The 15352-nt window shown below is 40.4% G+C and overlaps 1 protein-coding gene across 3 annotated transcripts in view; it reads right to left on the bottom strand.

Annotated features, from left to right (window-relative positions):
- PTPN22 (protein tyrosine phosphatase non-receptor type 22) overlaps positions 1-15352 on the bottom strand; it is a 72774-nt gene that overhangs the window by 52542 nt on the left and 4880 nt on the right. Inside the window, exon 1 of one of the 3 annotated variants that reach the window (XM_025994601.2) lies at positions 10629-10851. The exons of 1 other annotated variant lie outside the window; for it this stretch is intronic. In XM_025994601.2, the coding sequence (XP_025850386.1) occupies positions 10629-10715 (87 nt within the window). In that variant the 5' untranslated portion in view covers positions 10716-10851. Of the gene's footprint in view, positions 1-10628; positions 10852-15352 lie in introns of those variants that run through there. One more of the 3 variants, XM_072766838.1, reaches the window with a different exon arrangement.

Raw genomic sequence — 15352 nt, 5'->3', positions numbered from 1 at the left:
GTGGGTGAGTGGGTAAGCGATTGCTAAAGTGCGGTGAATAAACCAAGAAGTTCGACTTTTTAGATACTTACAATGTAATGTTATGACAAGAAATGTGTTGTTGCTTTGTTTTTTGTTTTGTTTTGTTTTGTTTTGTTTTATAAATCCTGTGAGTATCAGAAAATGTAGGACTGAATGGTCCCCAGTGAGAGGCTGGGATGGAGTTGAAAGGAATTAGCTTTAGAAGTGATGTATTTATTCTGGTGGTAGCAGAAAAAAAAATTTCACCTCAGTGTACACAAAAGTCAAGAAATGCTGGTAAGCATGTTCAAGCAATAGGCTGTTTCACATCAATGAGTCATTTAATTGGACCAATGTTTGTGCACTGGCTATGCAGGAGGTACGGTGTAAATGGCTGCCCAGCTAGAATTGTTACTGTAAATCAATACAGAATTGAATATATCTAGATCTTCCCTGTGGAACTAAAATGTACCCATGCCTTCTCTGGTATGTCTATGGTAAGTCTCCAGAAGTTGCTACACTACCAGTCTAACTTCTAATGTATTATAAACCAACATTACTGTGACTTTCAGAACCGGGTATATTCTTTCTACTAGGGCTCATTGAATTCTTTGTATTTAATAAATATGTCCTTGTATTTGATAAGTATAATGTATCCTTTTTCTACAAAAATACCTCATCCCTAAGAAACATAAAAATCATCCTCCCCTTTTTTTCCTCTTTAGTTTTCCTTAAGTGGAATGAAACAACACTAAGGGAAAATTTTTAACATAGATTTCTTAAATAAAAAAGTAATGTATATTCATTGAAGAATTTTAGAATACAGAGAAGCAAACAAAATTATAAAAATCCCCTATAATCCCACCCTACCCAGAGTTAATCATTCTTGATATTTTATATTACATTCCAATCCTTTATCTAGGTGTGTAATAAAGATGGGATCACACTGCATATAGGGATTAGCAACTTGCCCTTTTTACTTATGATTTTGCATTTACATTTTTAGTGACGGCAGAGTATTCCATTATATGGTGTGTAACATAAATTACTTTTGAAGCCTGTTCCTTTATATTTGCACATTTAAGATGCTTCAATCTTCCTAAATGATGGTTCTAAACAATATTATTAAAGGTAGCCAAAACGTATATCAATGTCTTTCATTATTTCCTTCAGATAAATTCTTAGGAGTGGTCAAAGAATTTGTCAACTCTACAGGCTTTTGATCCATATTATCAAACATATATCAGGAACGGTACACAAATTTTGCCTCCAGAAAGGTTACACCAGCAATGTATGACACTGCATATTTCTGAACTCTGACCAATATTAGGGTTATAATATTTTAAGTATAGGGCCATCTGATAGGTTAAATGCTGTTAGTGGTATTTTTGTTATTTGTACTTCTATTTGCTATTTCTTTCCTACAAAACATATTTTAGAAGAAAGAAGGTAGATAGACCATAATCAAATTACCCTAGCTACATGAAGCTGGGTTCATATTTTTGTAATTCCATTTAGCCTTTGTATAAATACATACAGACATTCAGTGAGCTCATATATGTATATTCTTGACATTTGCTAAGCTTTCACTTTTTGTACACAATTCATACTTTTAAACCTGCTTTCTTTTTCTTTGTTTTTTAAAGATTATTTATTCATGAGAGACACACAGAGAGAGGCAGAGACATAGGCAGAGGGAGAGACAAGCTCCCTGTGGGGAGCCTGATGCTGAACTCCATCCCAGGGCCCCAGGATCACAGCCTGAGCCAAAGGCAGATGCTCAACTGATGAGCCACCCAAGCATTCCTATACCTGCTTTCTAAATGAAGACACGTTAACAGCCTCCAACATAGAAAACTAAACCAAAGGAGTTTTTTTTTTTTTTAAGATTTTATTTATTTATTCATGAGAGACAGAGAGAGAGGCAGAGACACAGGCAGAGGGAGAAGCAGGCTCCATGCAGGGAGCCTGACATGGGACTTGATCCGGGGACTCCAGGATCAGTCCCTGGGCCAAAGGCAGGCCCTAAACTGCCGAGGAACCCAGGATCCCAAAACCAAAGGAGTTTTAAACAAAATTGACCAGCATGTGATATGCATAACCAAGCCTTGACCCATATTTCATACAGTGACTGAAATGTACATGTCATAAACCACAATCAGTTGCAGTAAGTGGCCAAAGGGAATGCCTATTCCTCTGCAAATTGTAATCTATCTGATCAAGAATGCACTAATAGAAGCAGATGGTCCTCATGCTAAAGCCTAGAAGACAAGACCTCCAACACTGTCGCTGTGCCCCTAGTGCAGGCCAGGAAACGGTGGTAGTCACCAGCTTGAGGGTTGGAACAAAGAGGTGGGGACCATACCATCACAGTTGAGGCCACCAAAGCCACTATGCTCATCAGGCAACTTTCTGATTATAGTTTGCTTCTCATATAAGTTTTTCTCCAAGCTATGGAACCTGAAGTCAGTCAGTGAAAACTTGTCCTCTGACAGTGATTTTTCTGACTAAAAAATTAATAAATTGGTACTCTTATTTCTGGTGAATTTCTTATGTGTTTGCCTAGTCCTGATCCACTCTAGGCACACTGATAAAATTGAATTTTTAGACCAGCAAAACTAAAGCCATGACACTGGACTGTAGTGATCCAAAATAGTTAATACCATCCTAAGTGACTATGTGACCTTGCTCAATGCACTCTGTTATCACAATGCTACAGTAATTGCATATATTCCACCCTGATGGAATTCATAAAAATGATTAGGAAAAAAAATCCAAATGTAACAAAATGTATAGATTTCATAAATATGTAGAATGAAAGACAACATCAAAAAGATAAACACACAAACATAACATGATTTCATTACATAAAATTCTAAAACAAGTAAAATTAATCTCTACTGTTCAGTTATACAGGCCTTAAAGCTATGCAGAAGAACAAAGAAAATAATTCACAGAGAAAGGCAAATATCATGTGATCTCATTTATATGTGGAATCTTAAAAGATAAAACAAATAACATGAAAAGAGAAATAGACTCATATATACAAAGCCAAACCAAACCTAGTGATTGCCAGAGGGGAGGGTGTTGGGGGATGGGCAAAATAGGTGAAGGGGATAAAAAATAAATAAAACTCATAACCATTTCCGAGCAGCGTTTACTTCTAATGTGGTGGGGTTTGGGGGGGAGAAACCCAAGGGATTTCTGAAGTGTAGGCAACATTCTATATCTTGATCTGAGTGGTGCTTGTATGGGTACCTTCTTTATCACTACTTGTTGAATTGCATGTATATGCATTTTTTTTTTATTTTTAAGTAGGCTCCATGTGCAGTGTGGAACCCAAAATGCGGCCTGAACTCCCCACCCTGAGATCAAGACCTGAGCTGAGATCGAGTCAGATGCTTAACCAACTGAGCCACCCAGGCTCCCTTCATATGTGCGTCTAAAGCACTTTTCTGTGTATATTTTATATATATATATAAAGTTTGAAAGGTTCAGACCAATGCATAAATTGGGAACAATAGAGTCAGCGATCAGAACGAGGGCTAAGAGCACAGACTAACCAGTTAGATAGTTTTATTTCCAATCCAAGTTCCACCACTTAATGAACTGCAATGACCTTAGGCAAGCTGTCCCTCAGTGTCTACTACTTGCCAAACATGTGCTAGTGGCTGAAGATACCAAGATAAGCAGAACTAAATGTGAGCCTTGTCTGTATGGAGCTTCAGACTGATGGAAGAGCAGACATTAATCAAATAATGGCACAAAGAGATGTAAAATTGGAACGGTGATATATGCTATGAAAACCTATATAAAGCTGGGGGCAAAAAAGAGGCATTAAAAAAAGACAGTGCTAATGAGAATGTATAATAGGAGATTTGCTCTATTTGGAGAGTTCAAGAAAGACTTTTCTGAGGAAATGACCACCAAATTGAAATCTGAAGAACTACGAAGTGTTAACTAGGTAAAAAGGAGTATGAGGGACTATTCAAGAAAAGGAAGAACAGCACGTATGCCACGGCCCTGTGGTAGAAGAAATACGACAAGGAGAAAAAACTCAACGTACTGTACGAATCTGGAGAAGCATATGAGCACTGGTCCGTGCAGGACTTGGTTAGCCAATGTAAAGGATTCTTTGGGAAGCAAATGAGGCTCTATTTGTGAAGCACTTTAGCACAGTTCCATGGATTAGTGATTGTTGAAGGTAGAATAACAGAAAATTTATATAAGAAAATGCAGGTTGAAAAAAAAAGAGAAAATGCAGGTTGAAAATAACCATGGAATATAGAGTTGTGGAATCACTATGTTGTACACCTAGAACTAATGTAACAACTGTTGGTCAACTATACTTCAATTTTTAAAAAAGAAAGAAAAAGAAAATCAGGAAAATGTTTGAGTCTCTAAAATCAAATAAATAGAATTAATGTAACAAAGTACTATTTTACACTAAATTGGGGGCAAAGTACTATTTTACACTAAATTGGGGGCAGGAGGAAGCATGTTATGATGCAGTATAGAGGTAAAGGGCTTTTAATCAGACCAGTTTCGAATCCTGGCCTTGCCATTTTATGGGTTAAATGAAGATAATGCTTTCCTCTCGGGGCTGTTGCAGTGATTATGATCATATATGGTAAACCACTTATTGCTTAAGCAATATGGTAAGCAGTCAAAAAGATTTATTTATTTTCTTGTATAGTTATTAAATGACTGGTAAGGTGGGACACCTGGAGTGGCTCAGCAGTTGAGCATCTGCCTTTGGCTCAGGGCGTGATCCTGGAGACACCGAATCAAGTCCCACATCGGGTTCCCCTCAGGGAGCCTACTTTTCCCTCTGCCTGTGTCTCTGCCTCACTCTCTCTGTCTCTCATGAATAAATAAGTTTTTAAAAAAATCTTAAAAAAAAATAAATGACTAGTAAGTGTTAATAGAGAAGATGATAAATTCAGACTTTGCAAGTTAGAAAAGCTCTTTAAAAACCACATTTGGCTTCAAGGCACACTTACTTCTGAGAGTTGAGCACAAGTCCTATCCCTCCCGGCTGCACTCTCCCTGTGCACTTAAATTCTAACTCCTTGATGTTCAAATGCCTGCCACATGTTGTGTGAGAGGCAAGTGGCAAATTGCCTACCCAGAAGTCTTGTGTCTCGAGTTCAATAGAGCACTTTCCTTGAAACCTCCTCACCGAGAGTTGAGCTAGGTTTTTCCTGCAATAGGAGAGACGAGCTGAAAGCTGGCTTGAAGGCAGACATACATACTTCAGAGGTGAGCCTACGGCGTTTCCCTCTCGCATTCACAACACAAGTATACTTAGGCTCTAACAGCCTTCTGGATAATGCCTGACAGAAATGGTGTGAGAGGCAAGTCTCTTCGTGCAGACCTGGAATGCTTGCGTCTCCAGGCTGAATACAGCACTTTCACAAAACTTCCTCACCTCGAATGGAGTTTGCTTCGATCTCTCCTAAGAGAGAGGCTAGTTGAAAGCTGGCTTCAAGCCACACTTCTGAACGTTGAGCACCCAAGCTCTCCCTCGTGCCTCCACACTGCATGTGGAATTAGCCTCTGACTCCCTTATGTTAGAAGCTTGTCAGAAGCTGTGTGAGAAAAGAGTGCACAGCTGCAGGACCAGACGGCATGTGTTTCCGAGTTCAATAGAGCTTTCTCCACGGAACTTCCTACCATAGAAAGGCGTAAACCTCTGAATCTCAAATAAAAGAGTCTACTTGCAAAAAACAAACAAACAAACCAACCAACCAACAAACAAAAAACCCGCAGTTGGCAATACTTTGCCAATCAGATGCTAAGACTCTTTGACCCAGTAAGGACACTTTGGAGGATGGAGCCCCAGCATATAGTCCAAAAGAAGGGGAAAGCCACATGGCCAAGTGCATTTATTGCTTGTTATTAATAATCGTGAAAAGTTAGAAATAATCTAAATGTCCAAGAAAAGAAAAAAATCAAATTACTACCACACATCAGGCATTGTGTATATTTATTCCATTTCCTATACAGCAATTCTGTAATGTGAATGCTTATTTATTCCCACTTTTAAATGATTTTGTTCAAGGTGACGGGGCTAATGATAGGCAGAACCTAAATGCAAACTCAGGTTTATATAATGCCTGAGTTGTTATAAATATAAATGGTGAAGCAAGACTACTTGAACTTGAGTCTCTGTTCCACCACTTACTAGCTCTCTGACCCTGTGCAAGTCAGTTAACCTCTCTGTTTCCTCATCTGTAAAATGAACATAATAATAGTACCTTCCTCAATGGATTAACTGAGTTGATACATGAAAGTGTTTAGAACAGTTTCTATGAGAAATATGGAAGTATTAGCAATTATTATGAATATTACTATTTCATTATACTATGCTGCATCAAAAGCCATAAATAGAGATTTTAATTAACATGATAATTTTGGTATAATGTTAAGTGAAAATATGGGAATACCAAATTGTATCTATGCTATCACTGCAACAATGTAAAAGGCAGCATATAAATGGACAAGAACTAGAATTTCCCCTCCAAAAAGACTGTATTTGTTGGGATATTGGTACTAAGGTGAATTTATTTTCTTTTAACTTGCAATAATATTGTTTTATAAGAATAGTGACAATATGGGGCACCTGGATGGCTCAGTCAGACTCTTGATTTTGGCTCAGGTCATGATTGCAGGGTCATGAAATTGAACCCCACATCAGGCTCTGTGCTGACAGGGAAGTCTGCTTGAGTTTCTCTCTCTCTGCTTCCACCCCTACTCAATCGCTCTCTAGAAAGAAAGAAAGAAGAAAGAAAGAAAGAAAGAAAGAAAGAAAGAAAGAAAGAAAGAAAGAAAAGAGAGAGACTATACTAACTGGAGACTTACTCTCAGGCTGGACCCTTTGAGGGACTCAGTGTTACAGGCTGAAGCAAGACACTATTGCATAGGATTAATTTCACAGGCTTTGAAATGATGGATTCAGGTTAAACTTCAAGGGCTGAACAGTGGCGTGAGCTTAGGCCAATTATTTAACCTCTCAGGGCCTCAGTTTTCTCATCTGTAAATTACTACCGAATGTGTGGTAGTAATTTGATTTTTTTCTTTTCTTGGACATTTATATTATTTCTAACTTTTCATGATTGTTGATAACATGCACTTGGCCATGTGGCTTTCCCCTTCTTTTGGACTATATGCTGAGGTTCCATCCCCAGAGTCAGAGATCATAACTACCTGATAGAGGTTTTTTTTTTTAATGAGTAATAAATAAGATAATGACTATGATGCTTCCTTGGCACACCACCAAGACTATCACAATTCAATATTTACTAGGGTAATTAGCTATTTAGTGTCTACCTCCCTATAACATCTCCTAATGTCTTTGACATTGCATTATCTAGCATGATGCTTTGCACATAGTAAGCGCTCAGTAAACATGTGAGTAAATGCATGAATAGCTTATAGTCATGGCATTTCCACTAAACTAAATTTCCACTAGTTTCTTTCTTTCTTGTTTTTAAGATTTTATTCATTTATTTGACAGAGAGAGAGAGAGTAGAGAGCACAGCAAGGGGAGTGGTAGAGGGAGAAGCAGGCTCCCCGCTGAGCAGGGAGCCCAATGAAGGCTCCATCCCAGGACCTGAGCCAAAGCCAGATGCTTAACCAACCAAGCCACCCAGGTTCCCCCTTCCACTAGTTTCATGGCAGTTCACACTATAGGAACGTGATCAAATTTAGCATTGGCATGGGAAATATCCTATGCCACATGGTATTGGCTTCAGCTATCATAGCAGGGCCATGTGCTCTGCACACAGATACACAGCCAAGAGGGAGTTTGGAGACGGAAATCCAAGCCACTGACCTGGTAGGGGCAGGGTACACAGATGGTCTACCTGGAACCAGAGGTGATTTCCTAAAATTCCCACAAAGTGTCTACCATTTAGGCTAACAGTGGCCTTGTGTCACAGAATCAGTCCTCCAACCTCAAAAACATCAAATCCTGGGAGAATAGATGAAAGGGCTTAAGGAGGGGTAGGGAACAGGACCAGATGGAAAGCCCTTCAAGTTAACAGCAGTATTGATCTTGTCCCAGAAAGCAATCTAGCCCTGTTCACCACTACCCAACTCCCCCAAAATGAAGGTCTCCGATATCTCAGCTGAACCGTTAGGTGGGACTGAGGGCAAGACTCTGTTTTTCCACTGGAGGACGTGAGTCAATGAACAGTGAGGTTCCACTTAATCACCATCCAAAAACAAGGTCCTTGAAACCAAGAGCTAGGAAAGCAAGGAAGTGATTAATACGAAAGTCAGGATAGTGATTATTCCTTGGGCAGAGCAGATCAGGACATGGTGGGGGTGGGGGATGGGAGCGGGGTGCAAGGTCGGCCAGAGAAGTGATATACAGAGGTCTTCCTAAGTCCAAGAATGTTCTGGTCCGTGACCTTGATGGTGGTGGCTTTATAATTATACTTACACATGTTGTATGTAACTTTATAACTATGTATTATATTTCACAGTTTTAAACAGCTGAAAAAAAGAACTATACAATGTTTTTAAGCAGGGGGAAATGACCAGGTCTGTGGTTATTAGATTAGTTGGGTACTGAATGGAAAATTGATTGAAGGTGGGACAAGTCTAGAGGCAGAGAAAACAGGAGGTTAGGTGACTTCCATAATTTGGTGGGAGTTTATAATGACTGAGGTAAGAAAAGGTACAATATTGGGGATGTAGTCTATATTATTTTTAAAAACACAACTGGAATAGGACAGAGGCTGGCCCTACCTCCTCAGGTCACTTTTTACCTCTATGTGTTGGGTGAATTTGGCTCTGGAGTATAGCCCAGGGGGAGGCACATATCTAAACAGACACGTAGGCCAGGACTTCCCCCTTGCTTCCCTCCCTGGTAGCTCTACTCAGAGGGACTCACTGCCTGGCCAGTGGCGATGAGAGTACATTTTTCACAATGCCCCAATATTACCCAAGTTGAGTTGACATAGGGGCTTCTCTCACAACATATAATCACTCAGTCATAATATCTAATCACTCAAGACTTTACTGAGTGTTTTCACATCTACTATCAGGTGCCAGAATATTAGGTCCATGAGCACAGAAGTTTGGTCTTGTTCATGGCTGTATCCTCAGTGCCTAGAACCAAACTTGGTATACAGTAGATGCTCAATAAATATTACTGAATGAATGAACACTTTTAATTATTATTATTATTTTTTTTTAATTTTTATTTATTTATGATAGTCACAGAGAGAGAGAGAGAGAGAGGCAGAGATACAGGCAGAGGGAGAAGCAGGCTCCATGCCCCGGGAGCCTGACGTGGGATTCGATCCCGGGTCTCCAGGATCGCGCCCTGGGCCAAAGGCAGGCGCCAAACCGCTGCGCCACCCAGGGATCCCACTTTTAATTATTATTGATATTTAATCATCACAACAACCTGTGAAGACAGGTAGGACATGGATTATCATCCTCATTTTGGAAGTTAGAAAACAAAGACATGGGGAAATTAAGGAACATGTCAAAGAAAGAGAATCATGGATTTCAGATTTTCTGCTTCAACTCTCTTGTTTTTCCTACTTCTTCACAGCTGAAGACCCAAGGCTTCGAGTTCTTATAGCCCTGAAACACCAGCTGGAAGTATTCCAAAATACATAGTAGGTACTATCAGATAGCCTATGTCCTCTGATATGCTAGGTTATAGGACAAATGAGGCCTACCCAGCTGCTGACACATCAGTCACCACAGTCTCCTCAGAAGAGAAGCAGTGTTTTCCTGGATGGTCAGATCTAGTTGGCCCTAGGCTACCTGGCACCTATATTTGTCTCCATACCCCTCACTTGTGTCTACTCCCCCATCCCTGTTATTCCACCCCTCCAAGCAAAAGAAGCTTAAGGAAACCCTGTTAGTACAAAAACACATGTGCTCATTTTTCTTCTCAGAAGAAAAATAAAAGAAGAAATAAAGAAATATGACAGGAGGTAGTTTCAGTGCTCCTCAAGAACCTTTGTCATCCAAATGGGATTCCATGGGGAGGCTAAAACGTCATGTTCCATGAAAAGTTAATCTTGGTTTCTTTCCTCTTAATATTAATTAAAAGTAGTCATTTGAGAGCAGCCTGGGTGGCTTAGCAGTTTAGTGCCTGCCTTCAGGCCAGGGTGTGATCCTGGAGACCCGGGACTGAGTCCCGCATTAGGCTCCCTGCATGGAGCCTGCTTCTCCCTCTGCCTGTGTCTCTGCCTCTCTCTCTCTGTCTCTCATGAATAAATAAATAAAATCTTTAAAAATAAAATAAAATAAAAGTAGTCATTAAAGCATCAACCACAACTCAACTCAGGTACCTAGGAACTCCAGATGGTCAATTAATATGAGTACTTATACACCTGGAATTGTGTAAGCCTTCCATAGGAATCCTGGCCAAACTCCTGAGAACTAGCAACCAACATTTGAAATAGTTTTTTTAAGAGAAAAACACAAAAGCCACTGAGAAAAGTTGAGCTTCTGGTTTTGCCTCTCTCCCTTCTTCCCCTGCAAGGTCTGACATTCACTTTTTATCCCAAGAGCAATTTGGTCTAGGACAGTTGGACCATCCTCATCAATTAAGCAGTCTGTGTAACTACCTTGAGAGTGTCACACATAGGACTCACCAGAAATTCATCAGCAAACTCCTTTTTGCTAGATTTCTTGTTTTGGGCCTCATCCAGGAACTTGTGCAGAATTTCCCTTTGGTCCATGCTGCAGGCCAAGAGAAGCTGTCTACCAGCGGGTTAAGGGAGGGCATGTCAAATGTATGTCATGGCCGAGATACCACCAAGAAGCCACTGCTGCTGCCAGAGCAGAGCATGTTGAAGGCTGTGGTTAACTGACTTCGTCACAAGCCCTAGAGGAAATTAGTATGCAACCAGCCTCTGTGGTCACACAACAAAGCCACCATCACTCCAGGGCCCTAGTGCCTCCCTTCTCAAGGAAGGAACCTGGTTTACAGTTCAAGTTGTAACAAACAAGAGGCTAACCAGAACATAACACATGGTCTGCTTAGCTCTGAGACTCTTCCACTTCATCATCTTTAAGCAAGATTCACCTTTTTTTTTCTTGTTTCCTAGAGAAAAGGCAGAAGGCCAGTTCTCACGGCTTGGGTCTGCTTCTCCCCAGTTCCTCCATGAACACAGAGGTCCTGCTAATACTTTCTGTTTCTTCAGGTCCCAGATGAACTCAGCAAAATTAGTGTCAGAAAGGGAGACAGGCACTGTTTGGAGTTAAGACATCTTCCACCTGTACCGTTCTCCCCAAAGTTCTTTGTCCACGTGATCAGTGGCAAATTTCTGTTCATCAGACAAGGCATTTTTATTCAGAAGTTTTAAGCCTGCCAGACAGTCCTCAAATTCTCTTTTGGATGAAGCAAAGTCAGCTGCTTCTGACAGTCTGTATCTCTCCCCAGGGCTGGGGAAGTGCCGACCTGTTTAAGGGAAGTGTTGTTGATCTCAGGACTGTACAGGAGCCAGGAGAATAGTGTGCCCCCGCCCCACGAAGAGCACCTGATGAGGAAGTTGGCCCAATATCCTCTGTATCCAATGCTAGTTAACTATAAGGAACAGAAGAAAGAGTAAAATCGACTACCTTGCTGGCAACAGTAGCTTTCCAGGTCTAGAGAAGACATCTCTATTTTCCCAAAGAGTGCTTTGGAAAAGGCCATTGCTTCAGGAGGCCACACTGTACACGTGGCATTTTGGCTTGTTTGACAGGCAGGCTGTTCTAGAAAAAAGCTTCCATATCTCAGCTTGAATAAATCCTCTCCTCAGCGAGTACAAACCTACCTAAGACTGTCTCATACAGAGTAAGTGCAAGCCAAAATCAGCATATCATCTCTGCTTGAGGACAGGAGTTCCATAAATGTTAGCAAAATTAGCCTGAAATAATACCAAAGGAAACCGGGAAATGTGCCATTAGAGCTTCCTCTATTTAAGATATTAGCAATCCTTTCTGTTTTGCATTATTCAAACTTCCTTTAGGAAATTATGACTCCAAACACTATGAAGCTGCATCCACTTTATTTTCCTCACAACAGGAAAGGAACAGTCTTTGAGGGATCCTTCTATGGGCAGGTGAGGCCAATAAAGAATTTCAATCCAGAGCCACATAATAAATTAAAATTAAGCATAATTCTTCAATAATATTTGTTGAGAATAGGATAGTATTTCCCCAGTTAGCCCCATCTGGCATTAAAGGGGAACTTTTTGTTGCACTAATTAATGTGATGTTTAATATGGCTATTTTAAGACATATAAAATATAAGGAAAACTTGAAAAGCACAAAGGCTAAAGTTCACAATAACTAAAACTCTATAAAAGTATGTATAAGGTTAGGAGAAGACTAAGTAAGTGATGCAGAAAAGAATCAATTGTGTAAGTGCTGGGATCAAGGGTGCTTTTTAAAAAGTCTTTTAAAATTATTATGCTATCTTTAAATTAGAATAAAAGACATAAAAATCCATCAATTTGTTCACAAATTTATTGACTATCCACTAAATATAAAGCACTATGTCAGGGCTGCGGATATAGTAGTGAACAAGCCAGAATACAGTAAAAAGCACTGTTAGCCAGTAATAAAGCATCTCAAGACTAAGACAAAGATGTAATCACTAATTAAAATAAAAAACATTCCAAACTAACTTGCTCATTTGCAGAGTAGCAAAGCATACCCCTAAAAGGAAAATGATGTTCTATATTTTAATGAGAGAGTTTTGGTCCCCTTAGAATATAATTACTTCCAACCAAACCAGATCTTTACTATTTAATAAACAAAAGAGACCTAATAAAATGAGATTTAAAGCTCTTTTTCTCAAGTTCATATTTCAAAACAATCTCTAACTTTAGTCTCATCTTAGGGAGAGCTGACATAGAGATAGATATGAGACAGAGAGAAATTCGCTGAGATACCCTCCATAGCACTTTAACCCCAAATATAAGAATCTAAAAATATTATCTTCGCATAACTGTAAATTTTTTAAAAAGCAAACAGCAATTCTTAGGAGTCTGTTCCACTCTAAAACCAAAAGATACAGAAACATCGTGAAATAACCCAACCTCAAAAACCCACTTAGCTGAAAGACCATTTCCTGAGTAGACCACTCAAGTAAGCAAAAAACAAGAGTGAAGGAGAAAACAAAACAAAACAAAAAAACCCTTCAGTTTTATTTTTTTTCAGTTTTATTTTGAACAAATCTAAGCTGCTATACTTAATTTTTTGTACTTCCTTCTACAGATACCAGAGGACAACAGGAGCATCATGCTTTTTGATAGAGATTCTGATGACTCATTTATCTCCTGTGGGAAGATCAAGAGCTGGCAAAGGGGGAGCATGTTATACAGCAAAGACTGGTAGGCACCTAAAAGGATTTATGGACTTGTGATGAAACATTTAAACCGGGCTGGCATAAACCCTGAGTGAACACGACAGTTCCATGCAGTGAAAAACCCATGAGCACTTTGTCAGAACCCTCAAAGGTGAGTTCTAGTGGAAAGTAAAAGTGAATGAGCGCCTGAAGAAGAGAGAGGAAGGAGGACCTCACTGCTGCCTCCTGTGGCTCTGCTGTGTGCTCAGAAGGAAGACGACAGTGGAGAGAAGTGACCATCACATTGTTGCCCACATCGAGAAGAGGGAAGTATGCAGTGTAAGGGGAAACATGAGTGTCACCATGGTTGGAATTCAATGACCGAAAGAAAAAAAAAATCTTTCAACCAAAGAGAATATCAGGGGAAAGTATTAGGACAGTTATTATTTGATTAATAGGAAATACTCTCAGGTTTCTCAGAACATTCTTCTCTCTATATAAGAAGGCATATCTCACCCTGGGGAAGCCACTCACCAATTTTGCTGTAGTGGCACTATGCCCGCCTTTCTCTACATTGCAGGGCCATTGATTTGATATGGGCTCTGTGTGTTATCTGTGGGATACTCCATTCCCTGTGAGCATCCCCTTGGTCACCAGGGCCAACTTGTCCTCTCTCCTCAATATCCGGTAGACTCAAGCAGTCTTGTCCATTCCCCTGCTGACCACTGTCCCCTTTTGTACTTTTGCACATGTGGGTTTCTGTAGCAACAGGCTCTCAGTTATACCCCATGCTACCATCTCCTAGGAACCAAGGCTTCTAGAAACCACGAAAGTTCTTAAAATTCTACTGTCATGCTAAAGACCCAAAGTAATCACTGATGGTCTATGGGAACACGTCTGTCCTGATTCTTCCACTTGCCACCACGCCCCTCCCCATGTGTCCCTTTCTAAACTACCTAGCCACATTACCCACAGGCCTTGCTCATTCTATCGCCACCTCTTTTGCTACTTCTCACCTTTCCCCTACTTTTCGTCAAGACGAAAATAAAGCTGTAAAGCCTGGTTACTCTTTTCTTCAAAAACCCTGCTCCTAATGCCATCTCACCACACCCTTCTCTTACTTAGTTGGCCTTCTCTCAGGATCAAGTCTATATATTCAGCTATAGAAGTTTTCTTCATTTTTTCACATGTTCCTAGTCTCCCGTAAGATTATTTAAAAGAGTTTATTCAAAAGAAAAAACATAACCCTCCCCCTAGAGGGTTAAGTTTATCAAAGGCAGTGCTAGTGTCTTCTGTATGTATCTGTGTAAGCCACAACACTTCACGTGGTCTTAAGCACACTTAAAATAAACCTGTTTCTGTTATGAAAGCGTGTGCTATATAACACGGTTAGGTATTGGCGAGAGATGCACACTGACTTGCTTACTCACTACATCAGTGACTCTAGGTCTCCTGCCTGGCACAGTCTACACCAGTCTCTGGCTGGGCACTCTCACTATGCCAGGAGCAGATGGGCCTTCCCTGCAGGGAGGCCCCGGGAACCTGGCAAAGAGCACTTGCCTGAGTGCTGCTGCCCAAGCAGCAGGGCCATTGTTGGGGAAGGAATGGGGCCACCGCCACTGAGGCAGAGTCCAATCCTGCAGGGCTGTGATGGCTGGGGGAAGAAATGATCTCCTTCCTCTCCAGAATACATCCATTCTCCCTTCTATAAACGGACACAGAAGAGTATTCTAAAACACCTCTGATGAAGCTTGTTGCTTTGCTCATGTTTCTACATCACCGGCACCAGGAAAGTCCCCTACCCATGTTCTTGTCACGATTGCTTCTGGTCACAGTTGCTTCTTGTCACTACAGCATTCTGAGCCCTCATCAATCTCAGGTCATCGGCTATGAACCTCTTAGTTAGCTTCCTACATTCCACAGGGAATCATGTTCTGCCTTTGGTTTCGGAAACAACCCTCAGAAGGCAAAAGTCAACTGATAGTTTGCAATCGACACAATGTACCTTTTCTTAAAACAGAATTGGGACTCTTGGTGGGG

Source organism: Vulpes vulpes, chromosome 8, assembly GCF_048418805.1.
Source record: "Vulpes vulpes isolate BD-2025 chromosome 8, VulVul3, whole genome shotgun sequence".
NCBI lineage: Eukaryota > Metazoa > Chordata > Mammalia > Carnivora > Canidae > Vulpes > Vulpes vulpes.
This window is presented reverse-complemented; position numbering and strand designations above follow the sequence as displayed.